General features: G+C 40.2%; 1 protein-coding gene across 4 annotated transcripts in view; it reads left to right on the top strand.

Moving 5' to 3' along the window:
• The window catches only part of LOC110990429 (uncharacterized), a 33551-nt gene extending 15199 nt beyond the window's left edge, over positions 1 to 18352 (top strand). Inside the window, exons 4-14 of one of the 4 annotated variants that reach the window (XM_022255430.2) lie at positions 251 to 1196; positions 1582 to 1788; positions 3501 to 3593; positions 4870 to 4956; positions 5317 to 5552; positions 6255 to 6344; positions 6654 to 6808; positions 7537 to 7694; positions 8901 to 9028; positions 9831 to 9914; positions 10124 to 18352. In XM_022255430.2, the coding sequence (XP_022111122.2) occupies positions 251 to 1196; positions 1582 to 1788; positions 3501 to 3593; positions 4870 to 4956; positions 5317 to 5552; positions 6255 to 6344; positions 6654 to 6808; positions 7537 to 7694; positions 8901 to 9028; positions 9831 to 9914; positions 10124 to 10189 (2250 nt within the window). In that variant the 3' untranslated portion in view covers positions 10190 to 18352. The remainder of the gene's footprint in view (positions 1 to 250; positions 1197 to 1581; positions 1789 to 3500; positions 3594 to 4869; positions 4957 to 5316; positions 5553 to 6254; positions 6345 to 6653; positions 6809 to 7536; positions 7695 to 8900; positions 9029 to 9830; positions 9915 to 10123) is intronic. The other 3 variants (XM_022255431.2, XM_022255432.2, XM_022255433.2) reach the window with 3 other exon arrangements.
• The last annotated feature ends 1255 nt before the right edge of the window (positions 18353 to 19607 follow it).

Here is a 19607-nt window from a genome sequence, read left to right on the forward strand (position 1 = left end):
GAAACATGTCTGGAAAAAACTCATGGACATACATGATGTACATTGTTTCAGAGCCATATAAAGAATGGGATGAAACTGTGAAAATGACTCTAAATGCAACATCTCGATAGCGAGGCATTTCAGTTATTATGATTCACTTGCGGAACTCTTTATGTTGGATTTCCTCTTCTTTTTTTCTTGCATTCTAGTATGGGGATGCCTACAGAATCACATTATTTTTACATGAAAGATTCTGATTATTTGTCTTCAGGTTCCTCTGACACCCTCAGCAGACAGCAAGCCAATTTTTCAAGGTGTGCCTCTTCAATCTACCTCACACCTATCACCCCAGGGTCACTCTCCAACCTTCCACCCCACGCCAAACTTTCCACCAGTCCCTCTAGCTGGTGCTGGCATAATCCCAGACACGCCAGAGTCCCCTGACGATTCTCAGAAGGGGCCGGGCCCCTCCGTGTGGAAACCATGGGAAGTCTCCAGCCAGTGCAGCATCAGCAGTGGCAGCGGCAGTAGCAGCAGCAACAACAACGGTAGCGTATTGGTGTCCAGTGCTGAGTTGGCTGTCCCAGAGTGTTGCACGATGGGAGCGCCCCACCCTAAGGACAGCGTCCGTGATCTAGGCCAGGACTTGGCTGACAAAGTGTCCCTCCAAGCCAAAAATGTGGTCAGCCCAACCCCCAAAGAGATTCCTCGCACCACTACCATCCTTTGCAGCAACAACAACACTGCCAAATTCTCTGATGCTCCTGCGATGGCATCGACAGAAACTGCCATAACTCGAGATGCTGCCTCGATGACCCCATTGGACACACTGCCGCCTGCAAACACAGTCAAAGCCATGGATGTGGCACCAGTGTTTGGCCACTCAAAGCCTTGCAGTTTCAAGATGAAGGAACCCCAGAGGACAGCTCCAGTTCCGGACAAGGTACCTGCCTGGCTGGAGCTGCAGAATTTTGTTGAGAAAGATCCCATAATGATGGGTCACTCTGCTAAGAGGAGCGGTCAAGAGAAGGCTGCAAAGCCGCCAGACATGGCTTTGCCCAACGTGCTACCTTTGAGCCCTTGTGGCCAACCCACTCAGGGCATCTTTTTGGGGGAGCACCATCAAGGGTCAGTAACCGAGAAGAACGCAGATGGGAAAACATACCCAGCAGGTCAGCTGAGGAGGGATGTAACGGCTTGCAAAGCCAGTAGTGAAAGTATGTATATATGTACATGTACCTTTTTCCTAAGTCACACTGGTGGCTGATAAAAATGTATTCTCTTCCTTAATGTGCAGGAATATACACGTGAGATCTAATGGTCTAACTGACCCAGTTCTACATGTAGTGTGCATTAGGCAAAGTACTTATACATTCATGTAAGGTACATACACATATGAAACTTAAGACCAAACTTTTCAGCGCGCTAGGTACTCAACGTACTCATCTGCTTTGGTGTTGTCAAAAGGTTGAGTGCATGCTTCGTTCTTTCATCTTTCTGTACATGAACACTTTTGGTTTGCACATGTTTTTGCTTGTCGTGGTGTGGTTTGCATACATTTTTCTGCCATGTTTTGCTTGTGTATATGTGTAATGTATACAGAGAAACACCATAAACACCATAAGAAAGCAGGTACTAAGCCATCCCTTAACCCAACCAAGAAAGACCGACCTTCGGAAAAAAGCTGTACCTCACATGACATGAAGACAGAGCGCCCAAAACCCACCAAGAAGAAAGAGAAATCCAAAAAGACCAAATCCAAGATAAACGTATGGGAGTCCAAGAAGAAGAAAACATACTCTGTCAGAGGTATCTTTTGGCAAGTCTCTTAAAGAGGAAAGGTTTCATTTGAAGCCTTGTTAGTTTTTACACGTTTGTTCTGAAGTTGTGAACTCACCCAGTGCACAGTTTGTATTGAAATTTATGTTTAGGGGAGAATTCCCCTTTTTGTGTCATTTCTTTTTCAGCACCAACCAAGAAAATCACTGTTTAAACTGTACATGTACATGGTATATGAAGAATCACATTTGCCATGCTTTTACAAGTACTGAAGAGTTACTTTTATCATGCTTTTATATATGCACTTTGAAGTCATCCTTCCCTGAATCCCTAGCCCAATGTTTATCTGTTGAAATCCCATTAACAACTATTACTGATAAGAAATGACAACAGTAGTGTTGTGGGTAACACATTGACATTTGACAAGGGCTTGAGTTTGGGTATGTACATGTACATGTACCATACATGTACCACTCCAATGACGGTCTCCAGGACTACTGGTACTTGTCTGGTCTGTTACCAGTTTATGTCTCCATGTATTATATGTTAGTTTAGGGATAAGATTTCAATTTGATTGCTTTTGATAAATTTGATTTTTTTTCCATTAGTGTGCATGTAGTTTGCATGCTGTTTTTTTTAATCATATTTAATAAAAAACTTGTTTTTTGCAATTTAAACTAACGCATTTTCTTGGTTTTATAACTAATACATTATACATTTGTACTGGTACATAGACTGCTGCATTACATGTAGCTGTACATGTACCAGTGTTACACAAGTACAGGTGTACGTGTGTGGTACTGGTCTGTAACATACATGTATTTGAGGTGGAGCAACTTGGATTGCAATGTTCTCTGTCAATGTGTTGCTAACTCTACACTGTGGAAGTTCTGTGCGGTCTTGAAAATGGTGAAAAACTATATACATGTGTACATGCACAGTGTACAGTACTTCTCAGTTTAAACAGTTTCAGCATTTCCATAGTTTTTGTCATGGATTTCCTCATTGAAAACAGAAGTACATGTAGATGATGGGTTTTACAGGATGAAATTCGTGGACAGTTGGGAATGTACAGGTGCATGTTTATTGCACTTATGTGTTAAATTTGAGGTGTACATAAATTTACATGTGCATACGGAACAGGTACCGGTACACATACATATAGATACTGAACAGACTCTTTGTTGTTTTGTTATTGTTGATGAAACTACAGTGTACATTTAGTTTTTAAAAAGTCAGCCTTTAATTTATCAAAACTGTTAATCGAGAAAGGAGGGTAATTGATCAAAGGTAAATTGTAAATTGTGGACCTGTTGCTTTGCACTGGTACGTGATATGGGTAAATTCAGATATTAGGGGTCCAAAAATGTGGCATTTTTGTGTCCCTGTTACATCTGACCTTTGTTATTTGACATGGAAATATCACCAGAATTAATTTCAAACTATTTCGATAATTATGTTTGGCAGGTAATTTGCATTAACTCATCATTCCTGGAAATTAAAAAATGTGTTCTGAACTTACAAAATCGTATGTCGGATTTGACAGGGACATGAAAAAACAGACCCCAGTTTCTGGAATTACCCACATACATGCACTACACGTACATGTACATGCACAGTACATGTATATTTGTTTGCCCACAATATTTCTCAAATATTTCATCAACCTGCTTTCGTTTTATGTTGCTTTTTGTTGCTTGATTTTATTTCATTTGCCGTGTTTCACTGTTTGCTACTTGTAGAAAGTGCTTCGCTTGCCAAAAGCATTCTGCAAAGTGAGCCGTCCCTTCCTAGTGAAATAGAGGAATTGCTTGCACGGGCATGCCCTAAGCAAGGTATTGATTTCATCAGGAGAAACGGGATCATTCTTTCCACTTGATTTGTGTTTTTAGCATGGCTTGTTTTGCTGTATCGTAAAGTGTAGACTTTAGTGTCATAGTAGACCAATAAGCCTTTTGCGAGTGACCTTTGAATAAAATCTGGTACTCTGAGTTCTTTAAATTCATGGAACGTAATACATGTAATTTGAATTCTCCATTCTAAAAACACTGTTGCTATACCTCATGATTTAGGGCAAGCTTAGTTACGTAAGAGACGCCTTGCACCAATACACTGTTCTCAATGGAAAAGAAGGACACAAAGGAACCAGTCCATTCCAGAGATCGATTGTGGTCGCTATGCAAAAGCTTGCCCCGAATCGTGGGTTTTAGCAACAGCGTCTTTAGTCTTGGGGATTAAAATTGTTACGTTTGTGTGCAATCAAATAACTCAGTGTACTAGATTTCATTCAAGTTTAAGTCGCAAATGGCTTATTGCGCCCGCTACATGTAAGTCACGAACCTACATGTACCAGTAGAGTGGGTATTGAATATCCACAAACATGGCATCCACCTATCACTTACCTGTACCAAAAATTAAACTGACGGTACACTGTAGGTACCCGTACCATACTTAAACTACTGATGTGCCGAGCACTATACCATAACTTGTCTGTATTGTTTGTAAACAACACTCAACACACACATATTGCTGTGTTGTTGATACGCACTGTACATTTAGGTCACATGACTTAGAGGGTGCAATCAGTCTGTGGAGATTTTACATGAATATACTGTTGAAAAGAACTACATTTTAACTTTGTACGTGTACAAGGATCCTGCCAAACCAGACATGCCATATGTTGAATTAGGGCTGATTTCTGCATTGTTGCCGTTCAACAGCTATTGCACAAAATGAAATGCATAGTATTCAGTCATCATAGGCCATGCCGAGTACGTACATTGTGTGCAAGGTAGTCTTATGCCACTCTCTATCCACCAAGTCGCATTGCAAGCCACATTGCACATGTACATGTATGCAGGCGTATTCAAGTAAACTGTCACAGATGCATTCCTCCGTCTGATTTCATCTTGTTCATTTTTACTCCTAAACTGGCATTTGAATGACTGAACATGAATTCTGACATAATTTGAGTGTATAGCACGGGTACATAGTAAATATTGCACATGTACATGTATACATGTACGTGGGTGGTACGCGTTCCGGTATCTGAAGCGATGCGCATGCGTCTTTTTTTTTTGTGTGCTGATGTTGAGAGCTTTGCTTTTCCAGGTGGTATCCAATTTGATTTTGAGGAAGATACTTCAACCGAAGAGCCTTGGGCCAAACCAGGACTGTCCCCCATCATATTGTCCAATGGTAAGCGTATCGTAGATTTAACATGCCATTGGCTCATGCTGCAGGTTCATATTCTCGATGTGTGTGGCCACTCCTGTCAAGTGTGGAAAAAGAACTGTCATCTCTACCCACATTTTGGGCTTTAGTACTGTGCACTTTTGGAAGAAGTAACTGAGATTCTTCTTTCTGTAAATCAGGGATCCAAAAATGTGAATTTTCTCTTTGTTAAACCTGTCCTGTGTCATTTACCTGGAAATATCAATGAAATCAACTTCAAATTACCAGTATTTTGGTCTGTCAAGAAATTTGCAGTGTTCAATCACTCTTGGAAATCAAAGAATGTGTTCTAAACTTTCAAAATCATATGCCATTCCCTTGTAGATGCCCTGAAACAGGCCGTGAAAGACGGCCTGACTGAGCGCGTGCGGGAGGCCCTGTGGCTGAATGGCACCCACGACCTGGAGCAGCAGGACCCAGCCTGCGGCACCACACTACTCATGCAAGCGTGCATGTACCGACATGATGAGATTGCGAAGCTTTTGATTGCCAATGGCGCCCTGGTCAACATCGTGCAGACCAAAACCGGATTGACCCCTCTGATGTATGCTGCAGATGTGGTAAGACTTCACAAAGTTGGACTATAAATGCTGCCCCTGGTGGTCATTTGTTCAAGGTTTACATAGCACTTCTTACCACGTTGCATTTTCAAAACTCTGCTGCCAAGTTCTACACACTTGTTCTACTTCCATAACCTGTTTTGAGTCCTGTGTGAAATCACTGGAGCTTGAGGACAAGTCTAGACGTCTGGCAGCACTACATATGGAATTCATTGGCACATGTTAAATGTCCACCATGATTAAGTTTAAGATTAAGGTAGGAGATTGAGGAGGATGTAGGAAGGCCCCTGATAAGAATAATGAGAGAGTAGGATAATTGTCATCTTGAAAAGGACTACCCAGAATAAAAATCTGAAATTGTTCAGATTATGAGGTGCTCATTTGTGGAAAGAATAAGGGGAAACTTTAGTTTGCTTGCTTCTGTAGTTGGTCAGGAACTGGCATCAGAGGACAGGAGAAAAACACAATAATTTCATTCAATTAACTACAGTGGGTTATCCATGGAAATTGGGCAGTACAATCAGAATGTGAGTCTGTTCCTCTGTGGAAGAACAAGTGACTCTACTCACTGTGACTCTACACCTGTAGTTTTTATGAAACATTGATTTAACTGCATGCTTGTGTCTTGAATGCAAAGGAAGCATTTTGGTAAGAGACAGTCAGTTGACAGATAGTGACCATGGTGGCTGTGATTGTTTACAGGGGTTCTACAACACAGTCGCCATCCTCTTGGAGGCTGGTGCCCATGTCAATCTACAGCAGGCTACAACAGGAGAGACTGCCTTGATGAAGGTACGGTATTTGTAATATCTGATAGGTAGGAGTATGCTTAAGAATGTCTTTGTGCTTTTGTGACAGTTCCATGTAACCTTAAATTATGAAAAGTAACCTGATTTTTTATGCCATGTATGACCTGTCACAAATGGGACCTGCCGGTATGACCACTCTAGATCAGTAACTGTCCAGCTACTAATACGAGATCACCACTCATTGTAAGTGAACACTGTCTGAACTAAAAATCATCGACATTTATGGAAAAGGCTTGTAAAGATCATGTTGTTATTTTATTTATTACCCATTGTGATGTTCATATTCCAACAGGCTTGCAAAAAAGGTCATGCCCAGATTATCAACCTGTTGTTAATTTTTGGAGCCAACTGGGCCGTTACCACCCCCTCTGCCAACACGGCCTTGGAATTTGCCATCCTGTATAAGCATCCTGACATCTACGACATCGTAAGCAATCACATTAACAGGTGAGACTGCTTGATTTTTTTTCTATCAGTAGTGACAGAGAGAGATTTGGTGCACACTCTTGTCTGGAATTAGCTTTGTGCAAAATTTCCTGTAGGTGGTCTGTGCTATGGACAAGTGCACCAACCTTGATATCTTTTAAAACCCAGGTTGTATAAACCTTGTGTGATCTGGGCCAGGTCCACACAAGGTTTGTCCCTCTCTGAAAAACAGAATTAGAGGCATTTGGGGGGGATGGGGAAGGAAGCAGTAGTTGGCACAATTCAGGAAAAATTAGTACTTTCCCCCAAATCTCTGAACTGCACGAGAAGAAACAAATGCACATGCCAGGTACACAATGTGTTAATTTAACTAGTGTGTTCACATGTTGTGTTCCATAGACTGGATTAAGAGTGGTCACAGAGTATCATCTTCTGACCAGGTTGAAATCCAAGTACAGGAACCTCATGTTTCCGTGTGTTTTGAGCATACATCGACACTGCTGGGTTTTCTTCTAAACTTTGCTTTTTCGGCTTATTATGTGAGTGTGGGTTTAGACTACAGTCCTTGCCATTGGCATGCTTTCACTTGATACATGCATTAGCCATGTAAAGAAAGAGATGTTTTGCTGTTCTCTTTTCTGGTTGAGGTTGGAGGCAAGTATTGGCATTAATGCATTTCTTTGTAGCACTTTCTGTTTTTTGCCCAGGGTTGTCTGTGGTATTGAAACTCTTGGCTCTTCTCTTTCCAGGGTGGTCATGCAGTTTGAGAGTACTATCAACCAGTACCTGTGTGGCACAGCCAAGCTCACAAAGCCAGTGTTTCCCTTGCAGTGCTTCCGAATCCGCGAGAGTACTGAGCACCATATCTACCTCAATCACGACTTCAGACAGTACTCTCACAACCAAGGTACAGTAGAGTTGGGGGGGGGACAATTGTGTGGAAGGGCCTGTGGCCAGTTCTTGGCCAGTGCATTAAAATAGTTGCTCGGTAGCCTGAAAAGGTCACAGTATGCACATAACACAAAACTAGAAAAGATCCCTTTCATTTGACTGGTGAATTGTGAATCATGTGACATGATGTAATGTTGACCAATGCATAGTGCACATATCAAAAGCAGTGCAGAAGAACCATGGAAGAGCTTTTTTCAAACAAACCAACTTGTGTCTCGGTGTAATGTCTTATTTATTGAGCCGTCTATGCGACGTTGTGGAAGTGGCCAATGCAAACAAAGCCTTGTATAGAGAACATTGCATCATAGGTATTACCATTTTGGGGACCAACTGGCAGGTGTATGCACTTGTGCCCACGGAGAGGGCAGTTCTCAATGTTGATGATGCTGGGCCGGGATACTTATCATGTTTTTTTTCTTTTTTCAAAATTCTTTTAAAAGTTCCTATTTTCATTTACTGGACACTTACAAACACGTGAAGGACTGTCTGGTGTCAGCCTGACAGACAAAATCTATTGACGCTTGAGTATTTCAGCCAGGCCTGCAGCCTTGTAAAAAGAGCCCAGATTGTGCAGTGTTATAAAACTTTCTTTTATTCACGAACCTGGCTCAGTGTGCTGCTGACCTCTTTTCAATAGGGGCCAGATTAGTATGCAGGGATGCTGTGGGGCTCATCGCTGCGGTGGTGGAGCGCTTTTGTCCCCAGTGGTAATCCGCTCGCTCTAAATGCCCCAAACCGTGGTTTACTGTTTCAAAAACAAGGCTGGATTATCTCCACTTTTGAGAAAGAAAAAATTGTGGCAATTCCCAGCAGCCTGGTCTTTTGTTCTGAGTACAGTCTTTTGTTACAAGGCCCTGTTCCCTTTGTCCGAGTTCAGAGACCTCGGCCATGCATATAGAGCATACGTGTCCAGATCAGGAATCCCCGGCATGGAGCGGTTAACAGCACAGATCAAACTTTAATCAGACTGAACGCTTTCCAAAAATATGCCTGTTTTAATCTATTACCAGCCGGGAAACATTATGAGCTTGTGCATTTGAATTGACTCTAATTGTTAAACATTCTTTGGACTAGTGTAGAAGATATCTGAAGTGTTTATTGGCACAAGAATGGAAAGAATGTTCAAGTTGTGTGTTAACAGCGCATATACTAATGTTTACAGGTTGTGGGAATGTGTTGTTCATCGGCCATGCACATCTGGGCTTGAATGGGCTGATGTGCAGACTGACCGGCCACAGCTTTGTGTACAAGGTGACACTGAATGGGCAAGACCTTCCCCAATTGTCTCAGGTATGGCATTGATGAGTTAGTGTGGATGACAGAAAAGAGCGGTGGTTCTTTGTACAGGTATCCGCACATGCTTTTGCAGTGCTGTTAGGTCCATGACATGCCCTGGCAAGTCCTTACAATGAACGTTATCTCGTTTCTGTCCTAAGGTTACTCAGATTGAACTGCGATAAAGGCATTTCCTGGTCATGATTTGTGTCGTGTTGCTTGTGACTAGAGATGTTTAGCTCGTGTGAAGGGCTGACTTTCAGGACTGTTCTTTTGACCCAAAAAAGCAGGATCTAAGACAGTGTTTAGAAATTAACAATACCAACTTTGCAGTGTAAGTGCAAGTAAGGCCTCTTATTCCCTTCAAAAGTATTTCTTTTGCAGTACAAATGAGATGAAATCAGAGAACTGTTCATTGAAATAGAAACAGTACACATGAATAAACGGCACCAGGCAATTCTTTTGCAAAGGATTTGCTTTTGCATTGCAAAACACATACTGGTACATGCACTGTGGGATTTTGACAAATTTTACTCGTGTATGATGTGTCCTAGATTTATAAAGAGTAGGAAAAGGAAAGTACCTGACATGGCAATTGAACCACCTTCTGCTTGAATGCCAGACTATTGTTCTACCAACTGATCTCTCTTGCCCTCTGCAGGCAATCTTAAATTTTCACAGGCCAGTGGCACTTGTATGTTCAAGGGACAGGATGCTCTGTCCTTGATTTGAAGGTGGATTGTACATTTCCTTTGTGATATGTCAACGTGCTGTGCATTGCATTATTTTTCCTCTGATTTTCACTTTCGGCACACAGGGTTCAAATTTTCTACTTTCGTTTCTACCGAAGAATGGCCGCAATTTGATAACAGTTAAGACCATCTGTGACCCCTACACAAAGGTAATTCAGAAATCCTTTCAAAAAACTGAGTTGTAATATCTGAAGTATGTATGTAATTTTTAGTTCCCAATATTTGTTTCATCTAAATGTTAGTGATCTTCATCTTTATGTTGTGGTTAGGCCTTCAATGCAGTTGAGCCTCCTTAGACCATAAACAAACATTTTTGTTCCCGTGGCCGTCATTGTGTCTCTCTGTCATTCCGTTGCAGATGCTGCTCCTAGTTGGTGCTTACTCGCTGCAAATAACGTCAGACGGACCTCAAATAGGCTTTTAAATGGGCACACTTTCTGGATGAAGGGACGACTAGCAGTAGTGTAGTTTTGGGCCCACCACTCCAGAAGTGTGTTGTCATGTTGCAAATTCTCCATCACATGTCTAACATTTTTAACATTTGTCTGCACTAAAGTGTTGGCTTTCTGTCCAATTTATTTTTGGCTGAGGTAAGAGAATCGTTGCAATTAAGTTAACGTGCTGAGAGTGTGTACATCTGAGGTCAGACTGATTTTGGTGAATCAAATGAAAGTAGTACAGATTCGTCAATTTTGCATTGACAGTAGCAGCCTTATTAAAAGTTGAACACTGATGTAGGTGACGAAAGGGTTTCTGTTGTGGTATTATAGACCTGTCACAGATGGTCTGTTAGTAGCCTAGAATAAACCACTGAACATTTTAGCACACAGTTGTTTGTGCCGGCATTCCCCCACAGCGGATTTCATACACTCCCAGTCTTTCCACAGAAGGTCCCATGGGGAGTCTGAAGTCTCTCAAGTACAGATTTCTTTACGCATGGCTGCGTGGGGAGTTGTTTTAGAAAAGTAGGCTAGACAGCTGTCACAATTGCAGTTGGGTCCGGCAAGTATGAGGACATGTCACAGGGTAAGGTAGAACTTTAATGTATGTCTGAGAAACTAGATTTCATGGTCTGAGTGTTAAGTCTGGAGATGTGTTGGAACACAAACTGTTGGACCAGTGTCCAGGCACATGTACACGTACCATTTTCATTAGGTGCTGGGCTTGGGTCCCACAGTTTTCTCCATGTATCTTACACACAAGTTACTATGTCGGGTACCATGCTCAGCCTTAACATTCCTACTTGTGAAAGTACTCAGTCGACATTGCAACATCAAGAAATTCTTCCTGTACCATCCTAAAATGCGTATTTTAGTGTACTTGGTAAGTCAGAAACAAGGACTCAACTGATGGGAAACAGAAGGTACGAGCAGAGAGCTAGCACAAGATGGAATGTTGTGTTCCCTTTAGAGTGTTCATGCCAGGCTATATGTAGGTTTATCCAGGCTAGCATTCAATCTCAAACCTGTGGTGTTTCCAGCTCCCAGTGTAGTTGTTGTGGCTAGCACAGTAACTAGTTATGTTCCTCTGTAGCATGTACTTTTTCCAACTCCTTAGGGATAATACACAATAATTAGCTATTTATTTGTACATTTTTAAATTACCGATCATAGATCTCTTGTAAAATTATAATTGTAAATAGAAGGACACTTCAGTTTGATTACTTGGTCTGTTCTATTTATTTTGTGTGTGAAGGTACTTGCTTGAGTTGTTTTTCTGAGTTTTCTTACAATTTTTAACTAATTCCAATGAATGATGAAAATGTCTGATCTACATGTATTTGCATGTACTGCTGATACATGTAAGCAAAAAAAATATCCAGTTTCGTCATTACATATCCTATAAGGAGGAACAAATATATGGAGCATTACTTTTATGTGACACAAGCTGCATTGGACAGTTTGCCCTACGTATTGTATCTGTAGTTTTCACAACCACAGAGATCTCTTTTACGCTTACATTTTTCATAGAAAAGTACTCCTGTAATATTTTATAACTGCCCAAAAGCCAGGTGCTATATCTTGTATACGATGCAGATTGCAACTATATGAAGCCATTTTTACGTGCACGTACATATGAACTGTGGATCTGCACACTTTTTGGGTGGAATTGGGACCAAATGACAGACGAGCATACCTATGCAAAGAAATGAAGACACCTTGTTATTCGACAAAAGTGGGGTCCAATGCAAAAGAAATTGTAATTCACACAGTGCCAGGGTTTTGATCAAGTTAAACACAGTTCATATCCCAAGTCAGGGCAGCACTGGCATATCCATGTAGTAAGTTTGACAGGACTGGATTCAGAGAAAACTTCAGTTGAAAGTATGAAATTTAACAAAAGTGTAAAACTGCCATTTGAGACTGTGTTTGAAAATACAGGTTTCAAGGAAATCAATAAATGATATAATTTTGTATTTCAAAAAAAGCTGCCAGATACAAGACATAACATCAACATCTGGACCTAGTTATGGTACGCACTGACTTTGAATTATATTTTTACTTGACTACTTTGCATTAGCAAAATACATGTACAGTGTAGTCTGATTTTTCTGCAAAAGGTCGACTACAGCATGACAATCTCACACAGGTTATGGCTGAGGATGTGGCTAGTTTTATTGCTGCCATTAAACTACATGTACAGGTATATTGCATAGCCCTATCCACTTTGATGATCCATTGTAGCAGTAACTACACTCTTATAAATTGCCATATCGACCTCTCTTTTTCCACCTCTCAAGCATCATTTTTTGCCAACCTTGGTTGGCAAAACTATTGCAGGCCATAAGTACAAAACCGAAGGAGCAAATCTCATGCAAATATTAAGACACTAAATTGTAAATAATTCAATTGAATACTAAATGATCCTCAAGTTTAACACAGATGATGGAGTTTGCATATTGAGACAGAAATTGTTGCCAACAAGACTGAAAATCTGAAAAGTTTAGCAACCAAAACAAAATGGAAGCAAAAGTAAAGTCTGTGTGGACGGTTGCCCTATGAGGAAGTAAAAGGCTGGTACCCATAACATCGTCAGCTAAATATGTAATGATCTCTGCTTACATCCTCTGGAAATAGGTCCAAGGTGGCAAATAGTACAGTAACTCAACAAAGGGCCTACATATACATATCTGTGACGTATTAAACACAGAATATTATCGTCAGTCTGTGACCGTCCGTCCTCAACATCACGTTGTGTTTTATGTAACAACTTGCTGCATTTCGACATACTTTTGTACATTTTTAAACAACCATGCTGCACCCCATACTGCAGGTTTCATTAAATTTCTGAGCAATTTTTGTTTCTGCTTTTATACTTTTTTGAAGTTGCTCAACCATGCTTCGATAAAACAGGGTGCTTCATAATAAATATTTTTAAGAGCTTTTCAAGAATTGGTAGAAAGAGTCCCACTAACATGGACTCGAAAGTAAAGAGTAGGTAATGTCATAAATCTGACATCCATGGTCCTGATATTCTTCGGTTGTGTGAATACTACAAACTAACAAAATTCCCCCGGTCAACTAAATTTGTAATCTTTGCCCAGGAAGAACTGATTTATGTATGTGCAATTGCTTAAGAATCCAGCTTAATTCAGTATCAGCATTTTAATCGGAGAAAGGGCCCAGTGCAAAGCTCTGTTTGCAGTTTGCTCAAGATTACAATCACTAGAGCTTTAAAGTTTGATTCTGACAATTACATACAGTGTACGCTCGGAGCTGGAGAGTTCACAGCCTTTGATCAATCTTCCCTTGAGACATTGGAAAGTCAAACAAGTTGTGTTCTTTTTTGGGGTGTCTTTAGAATATGTGTTGTTACGTCTCCATTGTCAAAGCTGAAATTTCACACGAAAGACATGATTCTTCAAGCTATTTTTCAGTACATTTCCGAGAAAATTCATACTTGCCTACTCTTAGTTTTGAGCCCAAATTAGTACAAAATCAAACAGTTACAGTAATAGTTCTTGACGCGTGCAGAAACCTTAAAGTTCTTGGGAAATCTCCTAATGACTTATGATTACATAAAATGCTGCAGTTTTGTGATCTTCATATAAAGCAGAGTACTGTAACTGTGATATACATTTTTGTAATGTGTGTAGCCCGCAGTAAAGTAATATATAACAAACTGTTCCAAGTCAATGCAAGTAGAGAATTTTATAGTGTTGTATGTGTACTTGCACTTGAAGATAAGATGCATGCCAACATAATCCCAAATTTAATGAACTTAATCCTAAACCTCAATCCTCCAAATCCTTCGGGCAGTTTTGGAAGATTTTTGAGGTTTCAGGGTGAATGGCAAAAGTATATGGCTGATTGCGAAGGATGCCATGCGTGAAGGTCATAGGTTAGACCTTGTGTTGTTTTTTCTCAGTCATGCATAAATTCAGCCCGTTACTTCTTTTGAATCAACCGCACTGTTCAATAATGCCATTCGCATCATCTCAACATAATGATAGGAATTGCTGGAGGATTTTGAAGGATTGACACTGTAGGCACACCTCAAAAGTAACATTTGCAAGAAATTTTGGCGGGAGACTCCCATCTTTCACCCCCCAAATCGGAGGAGAAATTGAAAAGAGAATCCCTAGCAAAAAAAGGGCGTGGGGGGTTAGGGTAAATGAACTGTTCTATTCAACTCCATTGTTAATTTGGGGGTCTTATTTGCTACAGATACATGTACCTCCAGATTTGTTCTCCAATGATATGCATACTTGCAAGATCTTAACAGATGTTTTGATGTGTTACTCTCCAACATACAGACATTTAGAAAGTAAAGACAAATTTATTTTATTATGATTGAAAAATATGCCCATGATTCAGACTTTGTAATTCTGTTCTTTTTATCCAATATGGATTAAGGTATTTCAAAATCAATATCTGTGTAAATGTTGTACATTTTATATACTTGGGTTGTTATTACATATCAACAGTATTTGATTTGCTGCCATGACAGCTACATAGAAGTGGAAATAATTGCCATGAAAACGTTGGTGTCATTTGTGTAGAATACCTTTATTTTTTGTTTTTCAGATAGAATACCATGTAATAAGTGTAATTGCACCTGGTGTGTAGATGATAAATTACCTGATTTTCTCAGTTCAGTATTGCAGTAGTACAAAGAAAGTGCCCTCCCTATTTGTTTGGTTCCAGACTTAATTGTGGCGATCACTGTAAGTAATCCTTAACCGACATACACTAGACTTTCATCTACGTTGTACTATCTAAACATTAGTGCATTGGTTGTAAAAAAATATGCTTACTCTTTTTGTTTGTAGTTTGTAAATTTATGTAGATGTATTACAAGTGGAGTAATGTCTGAGAAATAGGCTGGTGCCTGTGATGATTGACTCTTTACAGTGATATCCAAGGTAGAGTCTGAGAGTCATGTAACATGCGCGCGCACCTTGTGTCATTGACTTTTGACTGCAGCCACTTCAAGCAGGCTGTGTGTTATTTGGGGCTTGCAACCTGTCAGGCACATTTGTCACCAGAGAAACTGGTCAAGGAAAGCAGTGGCGGAATTTGTTGAACACCATATTTGGTTTTTGGCTTTTTCCCTCATTTGCGAAGAAAAAAAGTTGGAGGGGTGATGACAAGGGAATGTAAATAGATCTGATAGTTTCAGTGTTAATGCTTGTACATGTACATGTAGATCATGTTGAATGGTTTGTGGAGAGAATGTGGAAAATATGAGAAAAGCAATTGTTCATAGTCTTGTAAAAGCTTCTGTAAGTTTGGGGGAAAAGTCTTTATGAAACTTGAGAGCAATTGGAAATATATTAGAAAGAGGTCTAACTGTATGTGAAAAGTGTACAATGGTCTGTGGATCCAGAAAGAATTCTATATCTAGATGAAAAGTTTATGAAAGTCACTGTATAGGAGTGTACCTCTAGATTCATGTAAAGTACAAATGTATTTTAGATGTCCATGGTTTTTTCCTTGATTCATGCTGATGGTAGCCATCTTGTCAGAGATTTTTAGTCCAAGCAGCCTCACTAGATACAAACTTTGCTGGGCTAAGTGTTCTGTGTCTGATACGGAGCTTGGGCCACAGGTGCAGTTTTATGAAGGGTTGTAACATTTTCTGGCTGCAGCCAATCTTTTAGCATTGCAGTCAGCTTGTGCCTGTAACATGGGACATTTTTTTGAATTAATTAAGCCCAAGAATGAAGCTGCATGGAGTGAAAGGACGTGCAGTGCTAAAGCAATTGCTTTCTTTGCTATGCACCAACATGCTTCTTTTTTTAAACGCACATTTCCAGTGGAGTTTTGGAGCTAAGTTCCATAGCTATTCCATTTGAACAACCATTTGTATGCTTGTTGAAAATGCATAGATGGTTGTAATCTTCCTTCTTATTGGAATTGACTCAAATCTGGCATTCCAACTTTGCATTTACAGAAGCATGTTGTGTGAGATCTTATAATGTTCTAAAGCTTCACTGATTTTTTTTTAGGGGGGGGGACATCAGAGTTTCTACATGGAAAGGAATATTTGGATGGGATCATGTAGGGGGATAGGGGTAATGTGTTAATTGCACTTCCTGCTGGTGCATGAAGTAATTACAAAATGCCAGTGGTGTATTCAATACACTCAGGGTCAGTTGCCAAAAACAATCTGCACCTGAGTGTGGGGAATTAGGGAGGGAAGGGAAGTTGTGTTCAGATATATGTGCTGGTGATGGAACAGTTCAGCTGAAGATGTATTCTGCTTTGAATAGACGGAGGACTTGTGTTTTGTCTCTGTTTTGTTTGTAAATCAAGGCTTAGCCACAAACAGCCTGGGCCCATTTTACCAAGAACGGCAAATCAAAGAATGGAAGACTTTAATATTGTCTGATGAGTTGATGGGTGGAAAAAAATACTTGAACGAAACTGCCTGTCAGCCACAACATGTATTGTTACTTCAAGCTGTCAAGCAAAAGTAGGCTGAGTGCATAAAAATATTTAGAGGAAGGATAGAGGAGGCTTAGCATTCTCCTGAGCTAATATACAAATGTTAGTCTGAGCCTACGTGACAGATCATCAAAAGCAGTCAACACTTTCATTGGATGTACATTTGCTCCCCAGAACTCTTCTGCACCCGGCAACTTTGTGAAATGGACCTCAGGTGTTAGGAAAGCTAAGGGAACCCCTCCTGTTATTTGTCCTGTGCTAAATACAGTTTCTCAGTGATTGTGTAACTAGCGCTGTTTTATACACCACCTAGTTGTTGTTAGATCTTACTTATTCTGTGATACTTGTCATAGACAAGATGCTTGTGTTAAGGTGGCTGTTGTGAAATGGCCTGTACAGTTTTAATTCATGCCTTTTTTAATGCAAATTCACACTAACGTTTGAAATCTCTGAGAAAGACCCTTTTTTATTGGTTCAGAATTGTCTGAATGAACATATGAACATGAAAGTGTATTCAACAGTAGACTGACAGCCTTAGGAATTGTTTTTCACGACTGGTTATGGTGTTTATTTTACATCTTTGAAATCTCGTATATATTTCCTGAGGTATTTCTGCATCTCCGACAGATTTTTTTTTTTCAGTTTCACAAGAAGTGTGGTTTCAGAGTTGAGCAGCAGTTGTGTGTACTAAGAGGGCAAAGACAGGACCTTTTTCTTATTTGCTGTACTGTGAATACACAATATTGAAACCAGAAAGACAGTGCAGGCAATTCACAATGAAGTGCTTCACCAAGAGGTTGTCATAGAGAGGCCTTTTTGCAGGGCATTATGGGATGAATAATTGACAAAGTCCCATTCGCTAACTGTGCTGTGCGCGGAAGACTTGAATTTTTTTCGAATGTTTATCCTACTTGAAACTTCAAAACTGCTTTTTGCAAATTTGTGTTACGTAATCAGATTGATGGTTTTCTGTGGTGAAGTACATGCCTCAATCCATCAAATATCCCCAAAGTTACTTAAGAAGTGCGCTTAATCGCTGAGGCGTGTGGACCGTAAACTTGAAAAGTGGCCTACTCTTGCTGGCGCGCTGTATTGCAAATCACTCATAATGAGTAATTTGGTTTGCCCTATTTTAATTAAATAATAAGTACAGTTGAATGAAATGAGCTTCAGCTTAATTACAAAGCATTTTTTCTAGTATGACGACTCCAAACAACGTCTTTTTGTGCTGTGTTGTCCAGAAAAGCAGTTCCAGATTATTTTGTTTGATTTTTAACCAATATGTCTTTTACCCTAACAACCAATACCAGTATTGTTTACTTCTCCATTTAGAGAACCTGACTTTTTTTATAGTAATACTAACCCTGTAACAGAATAAGGCTAACATTTTTGTTTCTTTTTTAGGATGTGTACCAGTAGTGCGCTGTGTTCGCACAACAAAAGATTGAAGCAAAATGGATTTTATAGAGCTTCAGAATCTGAAATGACATCGTCAATTTTTCGTTACCCGTTAAAGTTGTCATTCTAGTTTTCGATGTGCAAAGTATAGATGGGGATTCAGGAGTATTTTTCTTGCAAAGCCGTAAAAGGTCAATGCATGTGATGGTGACATGTCTTGTTAAGAAGCGTTCATTGTGAAACAATGTTTTGTTCCGCTTTTTCAGGAATTAAAACTCTAATTCTGCTGTGTGATAGAAGGATGTTGTGTTGAGAAGATACTCTTCCTTTTGACTGTGTCTTTTGTAAATTATCACAGTGCTTGGTAGCATGATGAGCCTCTTTAACTTCCCAAGGCTTTTTGCCATGGGCGTATATAAAAACCTGGACTTGCAATGCCTTTGTATGAAAAAGAAGCCAACCAGCAGCGATTTTACTGAGCCGAATACAAATGAGTGGGTTGGCTCGCTTCTATTGATGGCCACTAGTGGAATCAACAATCTCTATAAGCTAATTAAGGGCATTGCGAGTCCAGATTTTTTTTTACATACGTCGGTGCATTTGCTCAGAACCAAATTCACAACACCTCAGAATGCAAATGGCACATTCATGGGCACTGCTAGGAAGGGGCCCCAGTGATATCTTCCAAGGGATTTGGGGGAACACTTATTTTACTTGAGTTCCAATGGGGAGCTGATCAATTAACTCTCCCAAATCCTGCACTATTGTCTCATCCCAAATGCCCTGTCAGTTTTGGAGGATCGTGGTGAGTTCGATAGACTGTACTTCATTCTGAAAGAGGATTTTGGCTGACAGCTAGGAATACAAACTGAGAATTACAGCCTATAATATGAACCCACTGGTTTGAGGCAGCAGCCATTTGCTTTGCATACACGTACATTTGAATCCTGACATTGCCACTATGAGGTACAATAAGCATGTGTTTGGTCTCGCGCAGATGTTTAAGTCTGCTAGAAACATTGGTTTACTGAAGGGATACCACCATAAAGTTTAAAAGAGGCATAAGCAACAGTAACTTCTTCAGGTGCAATTTCAAGAAGTAGCTGTCCAAGCATTTTGCTGTGATATCCACTCATATTGTCTTATTCTGAAACCTTAGGGCCATTGGCCACATAGAAAAGGCAAAGGTTGTTTATTCAGGAGTATGTGTGAAGTTTCTACCACCGTTAGTGTCCCCAAGCTACATTCTTGCCCATCAGCTAAACTTTTCCTAGGGCTAGTAATAAGAAAGAGGTTCCCTGGACACACAAGAACCCTAACTGTGAAACTGCCTTGTTGGATATAGAGGAGGTTTAATGCACACAGGCAAAACATGGAAGTTGAGTAAAAGGAAAAGCGAGAGCAACGAGGTCAGGGGTCGCCAACACGAGGACCCAATCACAACTACTGACGCAGTCACTTCGCTCTGTTGACTCATTAATCAAAGCCCTTTCTGAAATCTTCCTTTCCAGTTGACAGATCCAGTCCTTGGTTGTGGTAGCTGCATTTGCCACA

Source organism: Acanthaster planci, linkage group LG15 (genome assembly GCF_054643075.1).
Source record: "Acanthaster planci isolate LZ-2023a linkage group LG15, COTS_SCS, whole genome shotgun sequence".
NCBI lineage: Eukaryota > Metazoa > Echinodermata > Asteroidea > Valvatida > Acanthasteridae > Acanthaster > Acanthaster planci.